This window comes from Choristoneura fumiferana, chromosome 17, assembly GCF_025370935.1.
Source record: "Choristoneura fumiferana chromosome 17, NRCan_CFum_1, whole genome shotgun sequence".
Classification (NCBI taxonomy): Eukaryota; Metazoa; Arthropoda; class Insecta; order Lepidoptera; family Tortricidae; genus Choristoneura; species Choristoneura fumiferana.
The window spans coordinates 13,964,895-13,991,693 of record NC_133488.1 but is presented as its reverse complement, the minus strand read 5'-3'; the positions used below and the strand labels follow the sequence as shown (position 1 = coordinate 13,991,693).

At 40.2% G+C, this 26,799-nt stretch overlaps 2 protein-coding genes across 2 annotated transcripts; one reads left to right on the top strand and one right to left on the bottom strand.

Annotated features, from left to right (window-relative positions):
- Positions 1–26,779, bottom strand: LOC141436838 (condensin complex subunit 1-like). Its single transcript, XM_074099914.1, has 5 exons — positions 26,608–26,779; positions 25,246–25,510; positions 24,829–25,002; positions 22,751–22,856; positions 1–134 (listed from the first exon to the last, which is right to left on the bottom strand). Exons 1-5 carry the CDS (start codon positions 26,772–26,774, stop codon positions 52–54), a joined length of 795 nt encoding a protein of 264 aa, XP_073956015.1. The 5' UTR covers positions 26,775–26,779; the 3' UTR covers positions 1–51.
- On the top strand, positions 387–6,104 carry LOC141437063 (uncharacterized). The gene has a single exon (XM_074100268.1). It carries the CDS (start codon positions 759–761, stop codon positions 5,916–5,918), a length of 5,160 nt encoding a protein of 1,719 aa, XP_073956369.1. The 5' UTR covers positions 387–758; the 3' UTR covers positions 5,919–6,104.
- Positions 26,780–26,799: the final 20 nt, after the last annotated feature.

Here is a 26,799-nt window from a genome sequence, read left to right as displayed (position 1 = left end):
TGTTTGTATATTTTTGCTTAAAAGTAGTATAAGAAGTTTTTATTAAAAATATCAATTCTTTCTTCTCCGCGTTGCTTTTCTTGCAGTGGGTTTTTTGAAGACTTCATCCTCTTCTTTCTTTTGCTCCTCTTCATCTAATTGAAAACAAAATATGTTGTACAAAAACAATTATTCATTGCATATTGCGTGTAAAAATTTGTCTATCGTTGATAATTTCAAACAGTGAGTTAACCATAAAGCGCTCGGTTGTTTTATGCGATAAACGCTGCGTTAAACGCAATGCGCTTAACCTGTCATCTCCCAAGATAACAGGATCGAAGGATTTTAGGCACAAATTGTGCCTATGGGAGAGGATAGGTTAAGGGGATCCCATGCCCCAATGACCTTTGTTAACGCTGTTAGTTCGGGCTGTAAAATCACTTTATTTTTAATAGTCAGTCACAATACAAATATCAATCAAGCAAGTCGTGTTTCTATTACGCTCCACCTGCTAAACAAATTTGAACCTTACTACAATTAACATATGGTCCATACGAACCGGATGAACGTGTCCGTCTAACGAGATAACGTGGAGCGGCCGGCGGCCGGCAGGTAGCCGCGAGAACAATAGAGGGCAATAAAAACACTGCGACCCGGCCGGATTAGTGCACAAAGTTATGCAGTTATAATTTCATTACGCTGTTTACGCGCTTCAATAATACGAGTTTACTTGTTGACGTGAAGAAATTAAAGACAACTTATTATCGAAAACTATTATCATGGAACAATTACTGTCTGTTCTGCAAGATACGGCAAGTTTACTACAGAAAACTCAAGTTAATTTGAAAAAATGTCCTAAGTCAAGATTAACGAGAGGTTACGTTGAAGCGAGAATGAAGTGTATTGAGGAGTACTGGACGACGTTTAAAAATACTCATCAAGATTTAATTAAGTGTACAACGCGCGAACAGCGCGGGGCAACTGCATATTTTTTAAATGAAGATTTTTTTATATACGAAGATCTGTACTTAAGTTTAATTGGTGATTTAAAAGACTTGCTCGACATTCGACAACAAGAACAGAACAACAGCAGTTTGTGTAGATCTGTGGGCGAGAATCAATTAGGAAAATTACCAAGGATTCAGATCCCCACTTTTACCGGAACATATGAACAATGGCCTACTTTTCAAGATTTATTTACTTCGATCGTACACAACAATGCATCACTCAGCAACGTACAAAAACTTCATTACTTAAAAACGAGCATATCCGGCGAGGCAGAAGCAATATTGAAACACGTACAAGTTACTGAGAATAATTACATGCAAGCATGGGACATCCTAAAAAAGCGCTACGGCAACAAACGTATTATAGTAAATTCTATACTCAAGCGATTATTTATGCAAAAGAAATTAAATAGCCAGTCCGCCAGCCAGTTAAAATCATTACTAGATAATACAACAGAATGTTTAAATAGTTTAAAAAATTTGCAAATATCCACCGATTCCTGGGATCCTATAATTATATTTCTGGTCGTGCAGAAGTTGGACTCGGAGTCACATAAGGATTGGGAGGAGTATGCTCACAAGGACAATTCGGAAGAATTACCTACGTGGTCAGACTTCATCAAGTTTCTGGAGGCGAAGTTTCGTACATTGGAACTTATTACTGCTTCGTCATCGGCCCCGCGCGAAAGAGCTACATTCAAGGAGCGAACGTTCCATGTTGCAAATACGAGTAATGAGAAGAGTTGTCTCATGTGTAAAGATAATCACACACTTTCTCACTGCAAAGACTTTACAAAGATGCTACCTACTGACAGATGTGAATATGTGAAGAATAATAAGCTTTGTTTCAATTGTCTAGCCCCGGGACATGGAGTCTTCAAGTGTCGCGTACCATTGTCCTGTCGTATATGTCGCAAGCGCCACCATTCACTTGTGCATGTGTTCAAGAGCAACGATCACGATCAGGCAAGCAAGACACCTCCGGTGATAGCTAATGCAGCGGAGAACGAACCAGTAGTTCAAGCTGCAATGGCGGTTGCTTCTCATCACACTGCCAGGCAAGGTATGGCTCTATTAGCAACAGCAATGGTAAAAGTAAGAAGTGAGCAAGGACACACCATTGCACTAAGAGCTCTCATCGACCAGGGCTCGCAAGCATCCTTTATAAGTGAGAAAGCGGCTCAAATGCTAAAGCTCAAGAGAGAACCAGCAAGAGGAACTATAGTGGGAGTAGCATCCACGAGAACGAATATAACGCAAGTGGTCAAACTAGAGGTCTCATCGCATCATGACAAGTTTACTATGCAGCTTCGAGCCTATGTGATATCCAAGCAATTGACCACTAAGATGCCCAAGAAAACTATTGTGACAAGCAACTGGCACTATTTGCAAGACTTGGACCTGGCAGACCCCAGTTACAATACACCAGGTCCAATAGATCTGCTCCTTGGAGTAAAGGAATACGCACAAATAATAGAGGATGCCAGTATAATCAGAGGTCCGCCAGGTACACCATGTGCTCAAAAGACAACCCTGGGTTGGATCTTGTTTGGTGAGATAGATACAAGTGCACAAGAGCAATCGTTTAATGTAATGCACCATCAAATTGATGTCGACGACTTACTAAAGTCAATATGGGAAGTAGACGCCGATACAAAAAGAAAGTTCACCAAAGAAGAGCAAGCATGTGAAAATATATATGAGAATACGTATACACGAAATAAAGATGGAAGATATGTTGTAAAACTGCCGTTTAGGACAAAGGTACCTAGAGCATGTGATGGAAATACTAGAGAGATTGCAAAAAACAGATTATTACAATTGGAGACAAGGTTTCAAAGAACGCCCGGCTTGAAAGAAGATTATAGACACGTTATTGAAGACTACATTAAATTAAAACACATGGAAGAAGTCCCAGTAGACGAAATATACGCAAAGAAAAGTATATACTTACCTCACCTTCCAGTAGTCAGAGCGGAGAAGGAAACTACTAAGACAAGAGCAGTGTTTGATGCATCATGTAAAGGTACTAATGGGGTCTCTCTCAATGACGACCTTCTCGTGGGACCTATACTACAAGAAGATCTCAGGAGTTTGATAATGAGGTGGCGCATGCATGCTGTGTGCTTTGTATCAGATGTGCAAAAGATGTACCGAATGGTGCTAACTAGAAAAGAAGACGTTGACTACCAACGAATATTATGGCGAAACGATACAACAGACAACATCAAAGATTATCGCCTTCTGACTGTTACATTCGGCACTGCATCAGCTCCCTATTTGGCTGTTAAAACACTACTGCAACTTGGAATCGACGAAGGTCAAGAGTATCCTGTTGCAGCTAAGATGATAGCGGAAGATTTTTATGTTGACGACCTGATGTCAGGATGTGATACAGCTGAAGAGGCAAAGATAGCGAGCAGGCAGCTGAAAGAGGTTTTGCAGAAGGGAGGATTTGAGCTAAAAAAATGGTCGTCTAATAATGCTGAATTTATGCGAAGTTTACCACCAGATGAACGATCAGTTAATGCTCATCTCAATCTGAACATGGATGGTACAATTAAAGCACTTGGCGTTCAGTGGAACCTGGGAACCGATCAGTTTGAATACAACTACAAGATGTCGCACTCACACGAACACCTCACGAAAAGACATATTCTGTCAGATATACAAAAGCTCTTTGATCCTCTGGGATGGATTGCGCCATGTGTTCTTCAAGCCAAGATGTTCATTCAGAGATTGTGGACGACAAAGGTGACCTGGGATGATCGAATAAGTCAAACATTAACAGATGAATGGAACAAGATAAAAGCAGATTTACAAAATGTAAATGACATACGTATTAATCGCTGGGTGGACACATTGAGTACAGACAAACCAAACATTCAAATACACGGTTTCAGCGATGCTTCAATACATGCATACGGAGCAGCCGTTTACCTCAGAGTTGAGAAACCAGATGGAACAATTAAAACAAATTTGATTGCATCGAGAACTAAAGTCGCTCCTATCAAGACTATATCCTTGCCAAGACTTGAACTTTGTGGAGCTGTGATACTGTCAAGATTGTTAAAGCAAGTCAGCCAAGCCATGAGAATACCAGACACACACATATTTGCATGGACAGATTCATCTATTGTGATCTCCTGGATTTTAGGCGACCCACAAAAATGGAAGACATTCGTGGCAAATAGAGTGGTGGAGATAACAGGCAATGTAAATCAAAATCAGTGGTATCACGTACTGTCTCAAGACAATCCTGCTGATATTGCTTCAAGAGGAATGTTTTTATCCGAATTAAAAACTTCTAAGTTATGGTGGCAAGGGCCAGAATGGCTGTCAATGCAAGGAATAGAATACATCAGACCTAATGTAACAAATACAGACATGGAAAGCAGAAACATCATACAATCAAATTTGAACTTAGAAGATGAGAATAGCAAAAAACTGACAGAACAATTCAGTGGATTTGACAGCCTACAGGAGTTACTAAAAACAATTTCATTTTGCCGTAAATTCTTAAATATGAAGAAAGAACAAATAATTGATATTAACCCTACAACACATGATTTACAAAACGCGCTTCACATATGTATACAGATAGTTCAAAACGAAGAATTTATAGAAGACCTAAACAGATTAAAATCAAACAAAAATGTGAGAGCAAACAGTAAACTTAAGACATTAAATCCGTTTCTAAGTGAAGGGATCCTAAGAGTTGGAGGCAGACTACGTCATGCAAACTTAGATAATGACAGTAAGCACCCCATAATCTTGGGAAACAAAAACAATCTTACTCCTCTCATAGTGGCCAACGCACATATAAAAACGTTACATGGCGGAATTTCACTAATGCTAGGATATTTAAGATCACAGTATTGGATACTTAAAGCTAAGGCATTGGTCAGAAGACATGTGCAGAAATGTTTGGTGTGTGCTAGACAAAGCGCTGCTCCTAAACCACAAATGATGGGGGACTTACCCAGAGAACGAGTCACGCCTACTAGACCGTTTTTGCACAGTGGCGTCGACTTTGCAGGACCTTTCACCACTCTTATATCTAAAGGTAGAGGAGCGAAGACTATAAAGACTTACGTAGCAATTTTCATATGTTTGTCAGTAAAAGCTATACACCTAGAACTGGTTAGTGACCTAACATCGGAAGCTTTTATTGCTGCATTTAAAAGATTTGTAGCCAGAAGAGGAAAGTGCACACACATCTGGAGTGACCAGGGCAGAAATTTCGTCGGGGCAAACAAAGAGTTGGTTGCGGCGTGGAAAGAAGCCCAACTGGAATTTAAAGATCAAGTTGCTGTTTCGCTTGCTTCTGATGGTACGCAATGGCACTTTATCCCTGCATACAGCCCAAATTTCGGGGGTTTATGGGAGGCAGGCGTTAAATCGCTGAAATACCACCTGAAAAGAACAGTCACCACTAACCTGACATTCGAGGAAATGACCACAGTTCTTTGTGAAATAGAGGCATGCTTGAATTCTAGGCCTCTGAGCCCGATTAATGATGAAGACACTGACAATATCGAACCTTTGACACCTGGACACTTTTTAATTAGTGAAGCTCCTATAAACGTTCCGTCTCCTGATTTAAAAAACGTGAAAATCGGTCTACTGTCACGATGGCAACATTTACAGAAAATAGTGAGAGATTTCTGGCAAAGGTGGCAACAGGAATATCTGTCAAGGTTACAGCAACGTCCAAAGTGGTTAAAAAAGATAGATGAATTCAATAAAGGTCACATTGTCCTAATAAAAATGGATAATCTTCCCCCTGGCAAATGGGCTCTCGGACGAATCGTCGACAAACATCCAGGGCCAGACGGCGTGACTCGAGTTTATAGCGTTAAAAGTGGTGACAGTGTAGTGAAAAGATCTATAACTAAACTATGTATGTTGCCAATCGAAATTAACGAATGAAAAATATTTATTACTTGTTATTATAATTATGCATGATCTATGTGAAATATTATTTGTAAAGGACTGAACCGTCCTTTGGCGGGCGGTATGTTAACGCTGTTAGTTCGGGCTGTAAAATCACTTTATTTTTAATAGTCAGTCACAATACAAATATCAATCAAGCAAGTCGTGTTTCTATTACGCTCCACCTGCTAAACAAATTTGAACCTTACTACAAACAACAACCTTCGATCTGAGTTCCTTAGTTTTCTAATGTTTTTTGTAGCTTAATATAGTAACAACAACGGCTTTAAGCAATATAATATCCCATATTTGCTTCAAAGTTCATTGTTTTCGAGATATTTGGCATCAAAGTTGAACAATTTTAGGCCAAAAACCTGGTTTACTGGCCATAACTTTTTGTGTTAATTAGTTTCAAATGAAAATCCTCGACCAGTTTTTAGAGACGGCAAAGACGAACCCAAATATGTAGATTTCGTATATGTTAGATCTTTCACGTAAATAGGGATACGAAATAAGTGTTTTTCAGACAATTTAAAAAAAAAAACATACAAAATTATGTATATATAGTATTAAATATATTGACCCGGATAACTCACGTCTTAAATCGAGTTTAGCTCGACATGTTTCGGGCTAATCCGTAGCCCTTCGTCTTCGGAGCAACGCGACTCAGCGGCTGCTGCAACACGGGCACTGCGCGCCGCCGCTCTGCTCGCGCGACTACCCGACGAAACTGACACCGGCACACAACTACCCGCGTTTTCATCATCATTACAACTGTCAGATGTAGGGTAGCACACAACACTAACAACATCGCTCTGTAAAGGTACGTTCACACACACCGATGACGCAGTACGAGTATTTAACACCGTTTTCCAACTCGGAGGTATCGTCCAACCACTATCCCGGTTGAAATTCTGCCGACGACTAATTTCGATGGCTTCACGCACTTTCCGCGGAATGAAAAATTTCTCTCTCGCAAGTACAGATACCTTATCAAATCTGATATAGTGCGTCGAATACGAGTCCATTGAATGCTCGGCCACAGCAGACCCCTTGTCGTCCTGTTTCCTCATACTGCGTATGTGCTCTTGTGGAAACGTTTCGTCCAGTCTCTCCAATATAGCTCTTGCCACAGGCACAGGGAATCATATATACCCCGGGACCACTCAGGGGCTCCTTATCCTTCGGCGAACGTACCAACTGTCTGAGCTGCATATGAGGACGGAAAATCGGCTTGATGCTATATCTTCGGCGTAACAAGTGTCCGATTTTATCCGTCACCCCTTTTATAAACGGTAAATGTACCGGAACCCTCTCAGCTCCCACCGGTCTTTGACGAGTCGACACGTTCACTACACGGTTGCACTGCCTCCAGTTGTACCCATTGTTGAAACATGTCGAGCTAAACTCGATTTAAGACGTGAGTTATCCGGGTCAATATATTTAATACTAGCTTTTGCCCGCGACTTCGTCCGCGTGGAATAATAACTTTGGAAAGTATTTAATTTATTTAGGATAACTATTCTGCCAATAATAGCACATAGAAACTTCCACAGTTTACTGAAAATAACCTATTTTAATACATTGCTATAAATATAAACTATTTATTTTTGTTCTTCCGTCCATCCATACATCCATGTTCTTTGGTAAAACAAAAATATTTTGCGGGTAGCCACATTTTAGCAATATGACGTGTATTATACACTTACAACACAAAAGGACTCATTATTATTCTTCATACTGAACTCTTGACACCTTACGTCCTTTATTGTAAGCTAGGAGGGTAGGATTATAATTAACTAAGGCATTTTTACTAAGCATAGCGACACATATTTTCGATAAACATACTTATAGTAAATTTGTTTGGAATTCCTTAAAAACTATCATCCCCATATTTTCAAGTAGGTAAATAGGTCGAAATTTGAAAAGCGCCGGAAAAAATGTTTTTTAGGCTCCGTAGCTCAAGAGGAAAAAATGGAACCCTTATAGGATCACCTTGCTTACCGTCCGTCCGTCTGTCTGTCAAGATCCTCTATCTCGTAAACGCGCGGAGTATCGGTATCGAATTGAGATTATTTGAGATTAAAACCCTAAACTTAGGTCAATAGTCCCGAAAGCTGTGAAAAAATGAAACTTCTAAGTCAAGGCAATCAAAAGCTACAGTCATTAAAATGTGTGTCCATACAAATCGCCTTAACAGAAGAAGTTATAGAGCACTTCCGGCTGTCCTACAAACTTGGATTTTTTTTTGCATAAAGCTTTTACATAGCATAATAAATAAGAAAAATCTGAAAATCATAATTTTTCATGTCTGACTGTCTAAGTCAATAAGCCATCTATAATGACCCCACATTGCGTACATTTTGCTATGAGTTTAAAGGGCACTGCATCATCTCCTCTGCTAACATGCCCTCGCCGGTAAAATTTTCAAAAACGCTTGAACAAATATCTATTTATTTCTTATAATGTCCAAATGCCAAGTTTCACAAAGAACCATCGATTTATCTTCAACAATGACGATCTTCCATATAAAGTCTGCAATACCCCTGGTGTTGCAGATGTTTATGGGCGGTAGTGATCTCTTACCATCAGGAGACCCACTTGCTCGTTTGCCATCCAGTCGAATAAAAAAAAGTTTCATCCCCTATTTCACCCCCGCACAGGAAGAATTTTAAAAAACGCGCGAACAAATATCTATTTATCTCTTATAACGTGCCCAAATGTCAAGTTTCATAAAGAACCATCGATTTATATTCGACAATGACGATCTTCCATATAAACTTTCATCCCCTCACAGGTCGAATTTTCAAAAAAGCTCAAACAAATATCGATTTATTTCTTATGAAGGGCCTAAATACCAAATTTCATCGTTTTATCTTCGACGGCGACGAACTTTCACCATATTAACTTTCATCCCCTATTTCAACCCCTTAAAGCCTTTTTTTCGCGATAAAAGATAGCCTATGTTCTTTCCCAAGGTCTATTCTATCTCTGTACCAAATTTCATCAAAATCGGTTCAGCGGTTTAGGCGTGAAAGCGTAACAGACAGACAGACAGACAGACAGACAGACAGACAGACAGACAGTTACTTTCGCATTTATAATATTAGTATGGATGTAGGGCCTAAATACCAAATTTCATCGTTTTATCTTCGACGGCGTCGAACTTTCACCATATTAACTTTCATCCCCTATTTCAACCCCTTAAAGCCTTTTTTTCGCAATAAAAGATAGCCTATGTTCTTTCCCAAGGTCTATTCTATCTCTGTACCAAATTTCATCAAAATCGGTTCAGCGGTTTAGGCGTGAAAGCGTAACAGACAGACAGACAGACAGAGTTACTTTCGCATTTATAATATTACTAGCTTTTGCCCGCGACTTCGTCCGCGTGGAATAGTAACTGTTTATGCCAGGCTTGAGGGCTTGGTACCTCTCGAAAGCCGGTTCTAGAAGGAGGAATGCCTCGACAACCAACCCGCAGAAAGAAGGAAAAGACTGGACGGGAGGACTCACCAGAGGGCTGTTCGCTAGTCGCTTGTCCTTAGCGACGAGAGCCGGATCACACAGTCTTCTTTTATGGAGGAATCCCACTCTCACTATCAATTTTTGTTTACGAGACACGCGCGCACGTCGGTTTTTTGTACAGAATTGTAGCGAGAGCAGAAAATATGGCTGCGACGATTGCAGCGCCGGTCGGGATTGGTCGAGCTACGGTCTTCAGGCGGCACCACGTGACTTCAGGACAGCGCATGCGCGCCAGATAATTGTGCGATGACCTCGCTAGATGGCGGGCTCTGTTCAGCCATGGTGAAGGGAATGTTTGGACTTGGACTTTTGGTGGGAACAAGGAAAGCAATTCGGAGGTCGTAACATTTCCCCCACTTGAAATCATCGAGAGATTTCAGAAAAAAAAGTAAAAGGACGGCTAGAAAAAAAAAACCTTCATAAAAAAAAACTACACAGAAGAGTGTGCTCGAAACTACATGTACTTAATCAAAATTATGAAAAGAATATTACCTAATCAAGCAAAAAATATATATAAGATGTAGGTACTTAAGTTCCTAAATCTGTCTAACTTAAAAGCTAAAAAATTAAATCGTCATAATTAGAACAGCTATTTTTCAACGGGTAACGGGCAAAGTTTTGACACAGGTCGACGAAATAACCCTCCTTTTATGCGGAGAGTGACGACTCGTACTACGCAGTCAGCGCCAGGGTGCAACTCTACCACTTTACCAATAGGCCACTCTAAGGATGGTAAATTTTGCTCCACAATCATCACGATATCCCCGATTTGAATGTTAGCCTGACCTTTACACCACTTAACTCTTTGTTGCAATGTATGTAAGTAATCTAAATGCCAAATGCGCCAAAAGCATTGTGTCAGCTTTTGAAGCATTTTCCATCTAGATAGAGGGGGCACATAAGTGTCAACTAATTGAAGCTCTGGTAGAGCTACAAGAGGCCCTCCAGCCAAGAAATGACCGGGAGTGAGCACGTCTACTTCATTGGGATCAACCGAAACCGCACAAAGCGGGCGTGAGTTTAACACTGCTTCGACCTTCGTCAACACGGTCGAAAACTCTTCGAAGGTGAAGACTTGAGTCCCTACTACGCGCTTCAGGTGGTATTTCATCGATTTCACACCGCTCTCGAAAATTCCACCGAAATGACTCCCAGTAGGAGGATTTAACTTCCATGTAATGCCACGCTCTGATAGGCCGGTTTCTATAGCTCTATTTCCCGCCTTCATAAATTGAGCCACATCATGGAAGTAGTGCTTCGCACCAACGAAGTTGGTTCCACAGTCTGATATGATGAGCTTACACAATCCGCGGCGCGATACGAATCTATCGAGAGCTGCTAGAAACGCGGGAGTTGATAATTCAGTTACCAGTTCCAAATGTATAGCCTTTACCGCTAGACAAACTATAACACATACATAGGCTTTGTATGTCCGAGCATTGCGTCTTCTGCTTTCCTTTAACGTGAAGGGTCCTGCAAAATCTACTCCTATATTCTGAAAACAACGTGCCGCCTGGACTCTTATACTGGGTAAATCACCCATTAAAGGTTGACAAGCAATAGGTTTGGCCTTAAAGCAAGGCACGCATTTTGCTAGTCGAGACCGTATCAAATTGCGCATCCCGAGTATCCAAAACTTTCGTTGCACCAGAGAATGCAAAGTTCTTGGACCGCTGTGTAAGTAGGTGCGATGATAGGAGTCTATGATAAGCCGCGATAACGACGATTTTTTATGTAAAAGCAATGGCTGAACAGCCGCTCTTGGCAGCAGCGCATTGCGCAATCGTCCCCCCACTCGCAGCAATCCTGATTCGTCTAGGATTGGATTGAGCTTTTGGACCGCTCGACTACATAATTTTCCCGCTCGGATAGTTTTTAGTTCCGTTTCAAAATATGATTTCTGTTCCTGGCGAACTAAAGTCAAGAGCGATTGCTGAAGCTCATCGGCAGTTAAACCCGAATTAATGCGTCTGTCTGCTGGTTTCTTAGCGTTTTTTATAAACCTGAGACACCATGCTACCACGCGTTGAAGACGAGACAATTGTGAATATCTCTCCGTTAACATAGGTAGTAGCGTCTTTTCGTCAGTACTGGTTGTAGTGTGACTGACATGTTGGTTATTCTTAAGCTCCGGGACGTCTGTCACCGGATATTGATCTGGAGTGGGCCAAGATGACGTGTCTTCAGTTAACCAGTTTGGACCAGACCACCAGGTGGCACAATCCAACAGCTGCAAGCAACTAAGACCCCTACTGCAGTGATCGGCAGGGTTGTCTCGAGTTGAAACGTGACGCCAGTTTTCCACAGCAATCTCATCGGTGATCTTGACTACTCTATGTGATACGAATGTCTTTAATTTATGTGGCTCAGTATTAAGCCAGGACAGAACCGTTGTGCTATCTGTAAATGCTACAATTCTATTTATTTTCAGTTCACTACTAAGTAAATTTCGCATGTGGTTAAGTACCCGTGCCAGTAATACTGCACTGCATAACTCGATTCGATTCACAGTAAGGGGCTTAAGGGGAGCGACTTTTGACTTGCCAATGAGAAGGTAAGCCTGAATAGCCGAGTCCGTTACTATACGGAGGTAAACACAACAACCGTAGGCTGTGGATGATCCATCACAGAATCCAATAAGCTCAACTTTAGTTACGTTTGATGGCACTACCTGACGAGGTAGTCGCACTTTACTCAAATGCTTCAAGTCTGCTACGAACTCTTGCCATTCCTTTGCGTATCCTGGAGGAATCGTCTCATCCCAGCTTAATTGATGACGCCACAAAGCTTGTAGCAAGAGTTTGGCTCGGAGAACTAACGGTGTTAGCCATCCAAGGGGGTCATAAATTCGAGCGACATTGGAAAGAATCGCACGTTTAGTACATATCGGATTAAAATCGGTTGTCGCGTAGGTAAATAAGTCATTTGTGGGGTCCCACTGGACTCCGAGTACCTTCAAGATAGCTTCATTACTCTCTTCACAAAATGATTTTGGAATCTGGCAGTGCTCCGATGGTACTGTCGTCAGGAATTGTGTAGAGTTACTACTCCACTTCCTCAATTCGAATTTTGCCGCCTTTAACAATTCAATTAATTCGTCTTTTAGTTCAATAGCTGCATTCACAGTCGGAGCACCGGCGGTAATATCGTCCATAAAAGTATCGTTCAGCAAAACTTTAGCTGCGCTTGGCCACTGGGCACCATGATCTTTAGCAAGTTGGTGTAATGTACGAATAGCTAAATACGGAGAGCTGCTCACTCCGTACGTCACGGTGTTAAGCTCGAACTCGCGTACTGGATCAGCCGGGGATTTTCTCCATAAAACGTGCTGCAACTTTCGATCTTCGGGGCGCAACTCAATATGTCGATACATCTTACAAATGTCGGCTGTGAAAACTATTTTCTGTAGACGAAATTTAGTCAAAATATCTATAATGTCATTTTGTAGTTTAGGGCCAGTATAAACCATATCATTTAAGGAAGTGCCGTTACTTGATTTTGCACTCGCGTTAAACACTACTCGAAGTTTAGTGGTCTGACTTTCCGGACGTAGCACACAGTGATGCGGAATAACATATTCACCACTTTTTTCCGCAGTTTTATTAATCGGACGCATATGACCTAGCGCTTCGTATTCTTCCATGAAATCTGCATAGTCCTGCTTTAATTGACTGTCACGGTTTAAACGTTTTTCTAAACCAAGTAATTGAGAAAACGACTGATTATACGATTCCCCTAAAGTTCCGCGTGGTTCTTTTAGTAATATCGGAACCACGTAACGACCGTCCGGTTCTTGATATACTAACTTAGAGTATTGTTCCTCACATTTTTCATCATCTGGATTACCCACGTTTACGGTGGGTGGTTCTTCAACTTCCCAAAACCGTTTAACTACCTGGTCGAGAGTCAAGGTTGATGCAAAAAGGGATGTGACCGGTAATGGTTGGCAACTCGTACCTAGTTTTCCAGTAATCACCCATCCAAATACGCTGTGTAACGCTACCGGCAGTTCAGGTCCCAGTTCCACACGTTGACCGTCATAAATGTTATGGAATAGCTCGGCACCGAGCAAGAGATCCACGTCTTTTGGTTTGTCAAAATCACTGTCTGCGAAATTCAAATGTTGATAAGCTTGTCGAACCGATTCCGGTACTTCCACTGCAGGCATTTTACTTGTGATATTTTTCATAACGATCGGTTGAATATTGTAACGCGGTTCGCTCGCGTCCCGCGGTTGTACTACGCATGACGTTATACCTATCACTTGCTGTTGAACCGTATTTTGTCCTAAACCGGCTACCGCGACGTTGCATTTGCGAAGAGGTAGCCCTAAGCGCTTCGCGCAGGTCGCCGTCATAAAACAATCTTGCGCGCCGCTGTCGATGAGCGCGCGCACCAGCATAGGCGGGCTGTCCGCATCAGTGCCGCGCACGAGCACCGAGCACGTGCCCAGCAAGACCATCCCGCGTCCGCTTTCAAGATGTGTACCGCTATTGGCGCTTGTCGCTATGCTCGGGGCTACGCTCGCGCACATACCTATAGCCGCATTACTCGCACTGACATCCGATACTTCCGCATTTTCTGGATTTACAACTGAACCCTCCTGACCCGAAATAAAATAACAGTTATCGCGAATGTCCGATGCTTGGTGATGATTTTGGGTGGCCTGGAAGGTGTTCTGAGAGTTACTATCAGCGCGGGCCCCGGCCGCCGTCGTCGGACTAACGGAGTCCCCGTGTAGTGCCGTATGATGTCTAGCTCCGCATATCGCACAGCTGGTACGGGAAAAACATTGCTTTTCACTATGGTTTGGTCGTAAACAATTTCCGCACATATTTTTCCTTTTAATAAAATCGGTCCGCTCAGCTGAAGTAAGACTTAAAAACTTCGGGCACTTGTAAATAGAATGCGCCAATCCACAACCAAAACATTCCATAGATTTCACGTGAGCGGCCAGCGCTGCTGACTTATAGTTATATTTCCATGACTCCATGGGCCTGGCGCTCTTTTTTAGCTGTGCACCGGTGCTACTATTATTATTAATTGACGTATTTGATTCACTTGCTTCTATAATTTTGACATAGCTCTGCAAGAAGGCTAGCAGATCAACGAATGTAGGTACAGGTACCTTATTCTGTGTTTCGAACCGTTTTCGTGTATCGGAGTCTAAGTTCCTAGATGCGAGATAGAACAACACAAATTCACCTAGATTTTCCAGTTTCATGGCTTTAAGGGCGTTGACGCATTCATTTAATAAATTTGTATATTTTCGTAACTCGTAAAAATTATTTGCTTTCACTTGTTGAAAGTTGCAGATCTTGTCAAGATAATTTGCAGCTAAAATTCTTCTATTTTGATATCTATCAACCAGAGCCTCAAACACAATCGAATAATTGTCTGCGGTCACCGGGACGCCCTTAGCCATTGACAACGCATCCCCGCTAAGACATGAGATTAAATAATGAAACTTCTCTATAGCACTTGTATTATTATTTTCGTGAACCAGAGATATGTAAGTGTCGTAAAACGTCTGCCAACATTCAATATTTCCATCAAATTTCGGTAATTCGATTCGCGGTAAGCGAGCTTGAGCGCTCGGTTTATCGCAATAAGTATCATTGCCGGCCGGCCCCGTGCCGATCAAAGGCGATGCCGCCGCACCGCTGCCGCTGCCGCTAACAACTTTTGGTATCAAGAACTCCGCGGCACTCAGTACCGCATAGTATAATTCGTCAAACGCTTCTAATTTTTTCATACAAATGTTTTCTTCGGGGTTTAGTTTTAAAGTTAGTGTGTTGACTGCCTGTGTAACCTCCAAAAACTCTTCCCGCAAAGACTCAATACGTGAAAACCTAGCCTTGAATGTACTGATTTTCGACTTATCATTTTGGGCTTCCCGCGACAAATCATATAAAATTTGCATTGTACGAAAAACATATTCCCGTTTCGTAATTGTAACTTTTAAAGCACTTTCGTCAGCCATTTTGGTCTAGCAAAGCGACCGACCGATCGCGCGATGAACACAACTTATAGATACTTAAGTATGTGTTTATACCTGCTTATAGGGAATTTGTTGTTCGCAGGCAACGAATCACTATATTTACAGATGAGAATATTTTTTTACGCGAACGACTTCAATCCTTCTTTATTGTTCGAATAATACCTAAGTAGATGCAAGCCGTAAGTTTGTACATACTTAAGTAAGGTAAACAATGAACATGAAAATCCTTTAAATTCGGGAACAATTTAAGTCCCTACTTATTATGCGAAGCATTTGTCACTAATTAATTAGTTATATAAGTAAAATATGACGTACCTACCTTCCTATGCATAGACAAAATGAAATTCACTAAGTAGTTAGGTATTTTGTTAAGTTTCTTTATAAAATACAACACGGACATAGGTAGGTAAGTAAGTCGGCAATTCCGAGCACACGCTTTGTTTTTGTTTTGTTTCTAGGTAAGCAAATACCTACCTAAATAAAAGGTTGCGAAGTATAAATTAACGTAATTAAGTATGTATTTATTACTGGAGTTTTCTTCCGAAATTGAACCCAGTTCCAAAGGGGATTCGAGCTCGATAGGACCACAAATGTTTATGCCAGGCTTGAGGGCTTGGTACCTCTCGAAAGCCGGTTCTAGAAGGAGGAATGCCTCGACAACCAACCCGCAGAAAGAAGGAAAAGACTGGACGGGAGGACTCACCAGAGGGCTGTTCGCTAGTCGCTTGTCCTTAGCGACGAGAGCCGGATCACACAGTCTTCTTTTATGGAGGAATCCCACTCTCACTATCAATTTTTGTTTACGAGACACGCGCGCACGTCGGTTTTTTGTACAGAATTGTAGCGAGAGCAGAAAATATGGCTGCGACGATTGCAGCGCCGGTCGGGATTGGTCGAGCTACGGTCTTCAGGCGGCACCACGTGACTTCAGGACAGCGCATGCGCGCCAGATAATTGTGCGATGACCTCGCTAGATGGCGGGCTCTGTTCAGCCATGGTGAAGGGAATGTTTGGACTTGGACTTTTGGTGGGAACAAGGAAAGCAATTCGGAGGTCGTAACAGTAACTTTGGGAAGTATTGAATTTATTTAGGATACCTATTCTGCCAATAATAGTATATAGAAACTTCTACGGTTAACTGAAAATAACCTATTTTAATACATTGCTATAAGTATAAACTATGATTTTTTTTTTGTTCTTCCATCCATCCTCCATCCATGTTCTTTGGTAAAACGTAAATATTTTGCGGGTAGCCATATTTTAGCTAGACTAATTCTTCATAGTGAACTCTTGACACATTACGTCCTTTATTAAGTTAGGAGGGTAAGCATAGCTACACATATTTCCGATAAATATACTTATAGTAAATTGGTTTGGAAATCCTTAAATAAATAGGTCGATGTATAAAAACCGCCGGAACAAATGATTTTTAGGGTTCCGTACTTCAAAATGAAAAAATGGAACTCTTATAGGATCACTTTGCTGTCCGTCCGTCCGTCTGTCTGTCAAGACCCTTTGTCTCGTAAACGCGCGGAGTATAGGTATCGAGTTGAAATTGAAACCCTAAACTCAAGTCAATAGTCCCAAAAGCTGTGAAAAAATGAAACTTCTAAGTCAAGGCAATCAAAGCTACAGTCATTAAAAGGTGTTTCCATACAAATCGCCTAACAGAAAAAGTTATAGGGTACTTCGGGCTGTCCTAGAAACTTGGAATTTTGCATAAAGGTAACTCTTTATAGCAAAATAAATAAGAAAAATCTGAAAATCATAATTATTCATGTCTGACTGTCTATCAATTACTGTTTATCAATAAGCCATCTAAAATGACCCCACACTGCGTACATTTTGCTTATGAGCTTAGAAGGCTCTGCTAACACTGCATCGTCCCCTCTGCAAACATCCAGGTAAAGTTTTCAAAAACGCTTGAACAAATATTTAGGTATTTATTTCCTATTAGTGCCCAAATGCCAAATTTCATAAAGAACCATCGATTTATCTTTGACAATGACGATCTTCCATATAAAGTTTCATCCCCTATTTCACCCCCTCACCGGAAGAATTAAAAAAACGCGCGAACTAACATCTATTTATCTCTTATTACGTGCCGAAATGGCAAGTTTAATAAAGATTCGTCGATTTATCTTCGATAATGACAACCTTCCATATAAAGTTTCATCCCCTATTTCACCCCCTCACATGTCGAATTAAAAAAAAAAAGCGTGAACAAACATCTATTTATCTCTTATTACGTGCCGAAATGGCAAGTTTGATAAAGATTAATCGATTTATCTTCTATAATGACGACCTTCCATACAAACTTTCATCCCCTATTTCATCCCCTCACAGGCTGAATTTTCAAAAAAGCTGTAACAATTATCAACTTATTTCTTATTAAGTGCCTAAATGCCAAATTTTATGGTTTTATCTTCGACAGCGACGAACTTGCACCATTTAAACTTTCATCCCCTATTTCAACCCCTTAAAGCCTCTTTTTCACAATAAAAGATAGCCTATGTTCTTTCCCAAGGTCTATTCTATCGCTGTACCAAATTTCATCAAAATCGGTTCAGCGGTTTAAGCGTGAAAGCGTAACAGACAGACAGACAGACAGACAGACAGACAGACAGAGTTACTTTCGCATTTATAATATTAAGTATGGATAGTATGGATAGTATGGATAGTATATATATAGTATATCCATACTCCATACTAATATTATAAATGCGAAAGTAACTCTGTCTGTCTGTCTGTCTGTCTGTCTGTCTGTCTGTTACGCTTTCACGCTTAAACCGCTGAACCGATTTTGATGAAATTTGGTACAGCGATAGAATAGACCTTGGGAAAGAACATAGGCTATCTTTTATTGTGAAAAAGAGGCTTTAAGGGGTTGAAATAGGGGATGAAAGTTTAAATGGTGCAAGTTCGTCGCTGTCGAAGATAAAACCATAAAATTTGGCATTTAGGCACTTAATAAGAAATAAGTTGATAATTGTTACAGCTTTTTTGAAAATTCAGCCTGTGAGGGGATGAAATAGGGGATGAAAGTTTGTATGGAAGGTCGTCATTATCGAAGATAAATCGATTAATCTTTATTAAACTTGCCATTTCGGCACGTAATAAGAGATAAATAGATGTTAGTTCGCGCGTTTTTTTAAATTCTTCCGGTGAGGTGGTGAAATAGGCGATGAAACTTTATATGGAAGATCGTCATTGTCGAAGATAAATCGATGGTTCTTTATGAAATTTGGCATTTGGGCACTAATAGGAAATTAATACCTAAATATTTGTTCAAGCGTTTTTGAAAACTTTACCTGGATGTTTGCAGAGGGGACGATGCAGTGTTAGCAGAGCCTTCTAAGCTCATAAGCAAAATGTACGCAATGTGGGGTCACTTTAGATGGCTTATTGATAAACAGTAATTGATAGACAGTCAGACATGAATAATTATGATTTTCAGATTTTTCTTATTTATTTTGCTATAGAGTTACCTTTATGCAAAATTCCAAGTTTCTAGGACAGCCCGAAGTACCCTATAACTTTTTCTGTTAGGCGATTTGTATGGAAACACCTTTTAATGACTGTAGCTTTGATTGCCTTGACTTAGAAGTTTCATTTTTTCACAGCTTTTGGGACTATTGACTTGAGTTTAGGGTTTCAATTTCAACTCGATACCTATACTCCGCGCGTTTACGAGACAAAGGGTCTTGACAGACAGACGGACGGACGGACAGCAAAGTGATCCTATAAGAGTTCCATTTTTTCATTTTGAAGTACGGAACCCTAAAAATCATTTGTTCCGGCGGTTTTTATACATCGACCTATTTATTTAAGGATTTCGAAACCAATTTACTATAAGTATATTTATCGGAAATATGTGTAGCTATGCTTACCCTCCTAACTTAATAAAGGACGTAATGTGTCAAGAGTTCACTATGAAGAATTAGTCTAGCTAAAATATGGCTACCCGCAAAATATTTACGTTTTACCAAAGAACATGGATGGAGGATGGATGGAAGAACAAAAAAAAAATCATAGTTTATACTTATAGCAATGTATTAAAATAGGTTATTTTCAGTTAACCGTAGAAGTTTCTATATACTATTATTGGCAGAATAGGTATCCTAAATAAATTCAATACTTCCCAAAGTTACTATTCCACGCGGACGAAGTCGCGGGCAAAAGCTAGTAATATTATAAATGCGAAAGTAACTCTGTCTGTCTGTCTGTCTGTTACGCTTTCACGCCTAAACCGCTGAACCGATTTTGATGAAATTTGGTACAGAGATAGAATAGACCTTGGGAAAGAACATAGGCTATCTTTTATCGCGAAAAAAAGGCTTTAAGGGGTTGAAATAGGGGATGAAAGTTAATATGGTGAAAGTTCGACGCCGTCGAAGATAAAACGATGAAATTTGGTATTTAGGCCCTACATCCATACTAATATTATAAATGCGAAAGTAACTGTCTGTCTGTCTGTCTGTCTGTCTGTCTGTCTGTCTGTCTGTCTGTCTGTTACGCTTTCACGCCTAAACCGCTGAACCGATTTTGATGAAATTTGGTACAGAGATAGAATAGACCTTGGGAAAGAACATAGGCTATCTTTTATCGCGAAAAAAAGGCTTTAAGGGGTTAAAATAGGGGATGAAAGTTAATATGGTGAAAGTTCGACGCCGTCGAAGATAAAACGATGAAATTTGGTATTTAGGCCCTACATAAGAAATAAATCGATATTTGTTTGAGCTTTTTTGAAAATTCGACCTGTGAGGGGATGAAAGTTTATATGGAAGATCGTCATTGTCGAATACAAATCGATGGTTCTTTATGAAACTTGACATTTGGGCACGTTATAAGAGATAAATAGATATTTCTTCGCGCGTTTTTTAAAATTCTTCCTGTGCGGGGGTGAAATAGGGGATGAAACTTTTTTTTATTCGACTGGATGGCAAACGAGCAAGTGGGTCTCCTGATGGTAAGAGATCACTACCGCCCATAAACATCTGCAACACCAGGGTATTGCAGACTTTATATGGAAGATCGTCATTGTTGAAGATAAATCGATGGTTCTTTGTGAAACTTGGCATTTGGGCATTATAAGAAATAAATAGATATTTGTTCAAGCGTTTTTGAAAATTTTACCGGCGAGGGCATGTAAGCAGAGGAGATGATGCAGTGCCCTTTAAACTCATAGCAAAATGTACGCAATGTGGGGTCATTATAGATGGCTTATTGACTTAGACAGTCAGACATGAAAAATTATGATTTTCAGATTTTTCTTATTTATTATGCTATGTAAAAGCTTTATGCAAAAAAAAATCCAAGTTTCTAGGACAGCCGGAAGTGCTCTATAACTTCTTCTGTTAAGGCGATTTGTATGGACACACATTTTAATGACTGTAGCTTTTGATTGCCTTGACTTAGAAGTTTCATTTTTTCACAGCTTTCGGGACTATTGACCTAAGTTTAGGGTTTTAATCTCAAATAATCTCAATTCGATACCGATACTCCGCGCGTTTACGGGATAGAGGATCTTGACAGACAGACGGACGGACGGTAAGCAAGGTGATCCTATAAGGGTTCCATTTTTTCCTCTTGAGCTACGGAGCCTAAAAAACATTTTTTCCGGCGTTTTTCAAATTTCGACCTATTTACCTACTTGAAAATATGGGGATGATAGTTTTTAAGGAATTCCAAACAAATTTACTATAAGCATGTTTATCGAAAATATGTGTCGCTATGCTTAGTAAAAATGCCTTAGTTAATTATAATCCTACCCTCCTAGCTTACAATAAAGGACGTAAGGTGTCAAGAGTTCAGTATGAAGAATAATAATGAGTCCTTTTGTGTTGTAAGTGTATAATACACGTCATATTGCTAAAATGTGGCTACCCGCAAAAATATTTTTGTTTTACCAAAGAACATGGATGTATGGATGGACGGAAGAACAAAAATAAATAGTTTATATTTATAGCAATGTATTAAAATAGGTTATTTTTAGTAAACTGTGGAAGTTTCTATGTGCTATTATTGGCAGAATAGTTATCCTAAATAAATTAAATACTTTCCAAAGTTATTATTCCACGCGGACGAAGTCGCGGGCAAAAGCTAGTATAGTATATATTATATTATAGTATATATAGTATATATAGTATATAGTATATATAGTATATAGTATTAGTATGGATGAGTGAGTCTCACGGTAGTATAAGTAAATAGTTGTTTTGTAAGAAACACAGCAGCAATGGTCACAAACTACTAAGAGATACTTTTTGGTTGATTTGTTTCGTTTGTTCGCCGCTGGACGCCGCGCCTGACGCAATGAGGGCTATCGCGTATGAATTCGCCACTAGAGGCGCTAGTGTAGCGTGAGGTCTCCGAAATGTCAAATCTCATAGTTTTTGGGTGAGCTACGGGGGTTTATTTATAATTAGAATAGTTTTGTGAATATTTTGCAATATCTGAAATTAGTTATGGCAAATTATATGCGTTCCGGGGCAATGAATGTCTGTGTTTTGAGACAGTTTTGTTTTTCGGAAATCTTTGTCCTCCCTTTTTTCCGAACAAAACGGGGGACTATGCAACACTGTGGCATGCTCGATATTTTTATAATATAAATATGATTTTAATGTAAACTTTGTTTTCACGCCCGTGATAACAGACTTCGAAATCCATACTTAAAAACCTCACGCAACAGTGCGCCATCTGGTGAGACAAAAAACGATAGCCCTCATTGAAACGGCTCAGTTCAGCATACCGCGTAAGACCGTGTTCAATAAAAATGGTCCCGCCGGAAGACCAGCGCTAACTCCATTCCAGGAGTCCGCATTTATGCTGGGGCGGGACCTTTTCACTCACACATAAAAATTATATATTATTTTATATTTTATTTCATATTTTGTATTTCAACTATTTTTGTAACATTTGTTTGTACCTAACTATTATGTGTGTGTTGAATAAACTTTTTTCATTCATTACTTTTTTTCATATTCATTTTTTTCAAAATCCGGTAAACAAAAATGGAGATAAAAGATTGGAGAACCGATAGCCCTTTGACTTATAATTCTATCTGTAGTGCAAAAGTAGGATTCGAAACTTGTCAAAAGTCGATGAAAACCTCGGGTAGCCCCTTAACGCACATTAATTTGCATCAGATAATCCATTATCAAACATTGTCTGACGCGGTGAGCGCAGCGGCAAGCGCATGCATTATCTGATACAAAATTGATGTGCGTCAAACGCAGCGTTTATTGCATAAAACAACCGCGCTTAAACCTTTAGTTAAAATAATAAAAAAGCAATAATTTACCTGATTCATCCGAATCATTTGCAACCACTTTATTAAATCTCGATCTAGCTTTTCTTGCCGACTTTCTCACTGATTGGGGTGTTCCTTCATTTGGAGGTGGTTCGTTCTAAAAGAAAAAAAAAGATAGAAACGAATACAATGGGATTTTCAGTGCAAGTACCGCCTAAGTTTATGAAAAGCTGCTTTATGCAGGATCGTGAGTTCCTCTTGAGAAGCATGTGCTGCCACCTTCTCGCATAGTGTAATGCTAGGTTTACACGAGCTTAGCCATTATTGTAAGTGATTACGGATTTGTAGATGGCTACTTGTCTGCAGAGTGACAAGTGACAAGTAGCCATCTACAAATTGGTGTTAGAGAATGGTATTAGTAGTTACAAAGGCTTCGCCATGGATTACCGCCGCGGACTTTTTAGCCATTAGCTACTCTAATATTCTTTTAATGACTGATACGAGATCTACAAGCAGAACTATGCCGATTCTCTGGCTTGTTTATTTTTGTATATCGCTGATTTTTCGTTCTCTTGAATAAACTTTATAGTAGTTTCTGAGTTCCGTCTTTCTGGCGTCATAATGATGTTTTTCTAGATATAAAACTCGGAAATCAAAGTAAACAAAACACTTCGGCAGATTTGCGTAGTCAAACTTCACTTGACATTAATGTTTACTCTCATCACCCAAGTGCCAAGTGACAAGTATTAGTAGATTTTTAGATGGGGGTAGGCAGTTGTTGCTTAGTAAACAGGACCGGCTTCTATGCACTCGCACTTGTGCATTATGTTTACACACCATCTGACAAGTGTATGTGACAAGTACTAAGCATTAACTACCAAAGGTGCGCTTACAAGGGCAATTTTTTGAGCAATAATTGCACGGCAACACGAATGGATCAATCTGGAGTAATAATTAGTGTAGCGATATGCAGCAATTTCAAAAAAATGCGGCAATTGTTTCGGCAATATTGCTTCTAATTGTTCCGTATATTCCATATTGCTCAATGTCGCTGATACGAATTGCCGAATATCCAGTGGGTACAGAAATTCAAGTCAATTTGTTTTCTATCTCGTATGCACTTATTTATTCTGCGGCTTCTATGTCTTGCTCCCGCGGGGAGACCAGCGCGCGCAGCGCACCAGCTTTAGTGGCCGAAAATTCCTCTTAGTGTTTAGTTAAGTGAATTTGTCTAGTGGAATTTAACATGAAGTTAAGTCTATGAAGTTAGCAGGAAAATGCTGCAACAACTGCAATGCTGCTGGCTTGACAGTACATCGCCGCTACAAGAAAAATGTCGTCCACGGCGAGCGTAGTTTTTCAACTGAATTACTCGTGTATGAAAAGTATTGCCTTGTTTCTTAGAGTTGCTCCATATCGCTCAATATTGTAGTTGCTAAATATTTTGCCAAATTGACGTTTGTTGCCGATGCCCTAAATTGCTTGATATTTTGTCATGTCGCAATGGACCATCATTGCTCATAGTTGAGCAATTTTTGTTGCCCGTGTAAGCGCACCTTAAGCTCGTGTAACCAAAAATAATAGGGTGCAGGGGTGGAGACATTGGGAATATCTTTTCGTTGATTAGGTATTGTGACTGAATTTGGCATCTCCCGATCATAGTCATCTGACTGAGACCGTACCTACCTGAGAAGCATAACAACACTGCAAGTGCTACTTTTAAAGTGGCACTTTCAGTGTTACGCTTCTCAGGTACGGAATATTAAGATTAAAGCAACGTTTCCACCAGAGATCTGCTGTGCGAGGATGTGTAAATGAAGCGTTTCTATTGGTTAATGAAGAACACATCCTTCTCAACACATCCTCGCACATATTGGTGGAAACGCTGCTTAAGGTAAGAAGAGAAGAGCGGAAATCTGAGATAATTGCAATTAGTATTTCATATTTATATCATATTATAACTACTATTAAGTAAAGTACTATTATCAGTACATCTATATTGTATTTCTCATGGTAGTTTTAATTCAAAGATTTTTCTGCGTCGGTTAAAAAAAGTCTTATTATTATAGTATTACTTGACGATACCATGCCATATGACAACCACTTATTTTTTTTCTGTAATGACTTACTTCATCAGGGCTAGAGGAAGAGTGGCGCCGCGTCCGCCGCGCCGCCGGCTTGCGTCGTGGCGTCGCGCGCGGCGCATCGACTCGTACGCGCGCCTCCCCTCCCTCGGAACCCTCCTCGTTGTCATGTACTGCGAAACACTCCTCGATCTTGTCTCCGAGCTCTGTGATTAGTGCCTGTTGATAAAAATAAAAACTCCAAATATTTACCCAGGCCGGATGTGGAATATTTCGCAAAAAAAAGAGATTGTTCCCCCTCCCACTGCCTGCCTTCAAGTAATTTTAATCCACTATGTCATAAACTTGACATTTATTGTTGAATAGTGAATATTTAACATGCAATGTATTACGAATTGTCATAGTCACCTATCGCTAGTCATGTTTATAAAATATGGGCCGACGCATAAGTACTTGTCTTACCTTAACTTCATTCTTAGCCATTTTAGAAGCATTAGTCATAATAGTATTGAAGCATTGCATGACACCGTTGCAGTGGAGCTTGTCTTTGTAACAATCGAGATTCTCGATCAGTTTGCGAAGGGTCCTTTCGTTGTAGTTGAACAAAGATAGGCAGAACGCTAAGTCACGCCACTGACGCTCTTCTGTGGACAGTTTGAATCGCTGGCATAGTTTTTCTACTAGAGCTTCCATTTGTCGGTCCTTTTGAATGAGGGATGTAATGTATCTGAAATTAATAGCATACATTTATTAGCTGCAACCCAACTTATAGGAAAGTTTTTGACTGGGACGCCCTTGGATACAGAAGAATAAATCCCGAAACTAGATAACATTATCTCGTTTAAAAACTTGCTTGCTTATTTTGGCAAAGACCACAGTGTCACACATAAATCTTAACAATTAAAGTTTTGTTTTATGTTACCCCATTTCAAAGCTATCAACAAGAAAAGACATAATTTGAGGACCAAGTAAGTTGTATAGGATCCTTACTTCATAATCACTCTGTTATGCTTCTTCCGGAACATTGAGTTCTGGATCGCTCAGTCGGGAAATGATGTCCGGCATCACGTTATACAGAGCGTTCCCTTTCTGTGACAGTTGTTTGAAGAATAGCCTGGTCATGGTCGCGATCTTGGCGTCTTTATCGGCGCAGCAGAGCGCCATGTCTGCGATTTGTCCCTTGACTCGGACCATTTCATGGAGCACCAGGAAGGATGCATTATTAACTGCGCACTGCCTCACTTCTAATTCTTCTCGTTAGACTGCAAAGTACAGTAAAGCTACTTAGAGAATGATAAAAATAGGACATATATATATATAGGAGTTTACGTTACTTTCTTTAACAGTATGATTTAACAATGAGATATCAGTAACAAAGGCACAAAATCCTCATGCAGTACCTCTTTTTGATATAAGTATTACGTGAGATGCTTATATTGCTTTGGTAGAAAGCTGCCACGTTAACGATTTTTTCGTTTTTCTTTCGCGTCCTCTTATAATCAATTAGAAAATACATACACACAAACATCACGCTTATTCCCAAATAGGGTAGGCAGAGCACACGAAACGTTACCACTTCGGAGCCACTTTTAGCAATTTTAGGTTTTAAGTTTGACAAAAACGGTACAATAGTAACAGGTTGCTAGCCTGTTGCCTACGGTATCTTACGGTACCTTAACCTTTATCCTCAGTCGCCTCTTACGACATCCACGGAAGAAATGGAGAATTAGAAAATAACTTGCTAAAAAACGACAAGAAACAAAAGGGTGCGTTTTTAGTCTATTCAGGAAATAATAATATGCTTATGGGGAACATCCGTCTCACATTTGATAAATGTGCCTCGTCCACGGCTGCGTAAGATTCGGGAATCGCAGCGTGAGGTCAGCAAAGGCGATGGTCAGGTTGGTCCGTAGCGGCACGTTCCGAGACCTGGTTAGTACCGTCACCATCAGCTGTAGGCCTTCGTCGCACACCGCACTTGATACCAGCATGAACCTGGGGAGTGGTAGGTATATT

What these genes read in the sequence shown, in the direction of transcription:
- LOC141436838 (XM_074099914.1), bottom strand. Translation starts at nt 26,774, where the DNA reads ATGCTGGTATCAAGTGCGGTGTGCGACGAAGGCCTACAGCTGATGGTG. An exon ending in ACGAGGCACATTTATCAAAT is followed by an intron (nt 25,511 to 26,607) that starts GTGAGACGGATG and finishes TATTAATTTCAG; the next exon opens with ATACATTACATCCCTCATTC. An exon ending in TGGCTAAGAATGAAGTTAAG is followed by an intron (nt 25,003 to 25,245) that starts GTAAGACAAGTA and finishes TTTTATCAACAG; the next exon opens with GCACTAATCACAGAGCTCGG.
- LOC141437063 (XM_074100268.1), top strand. Translation starts at nt 759, where the DNA reads ATGGAACAATTACTGTCTGTTCTGCAAGATACGGCAAGTTTACTACAG.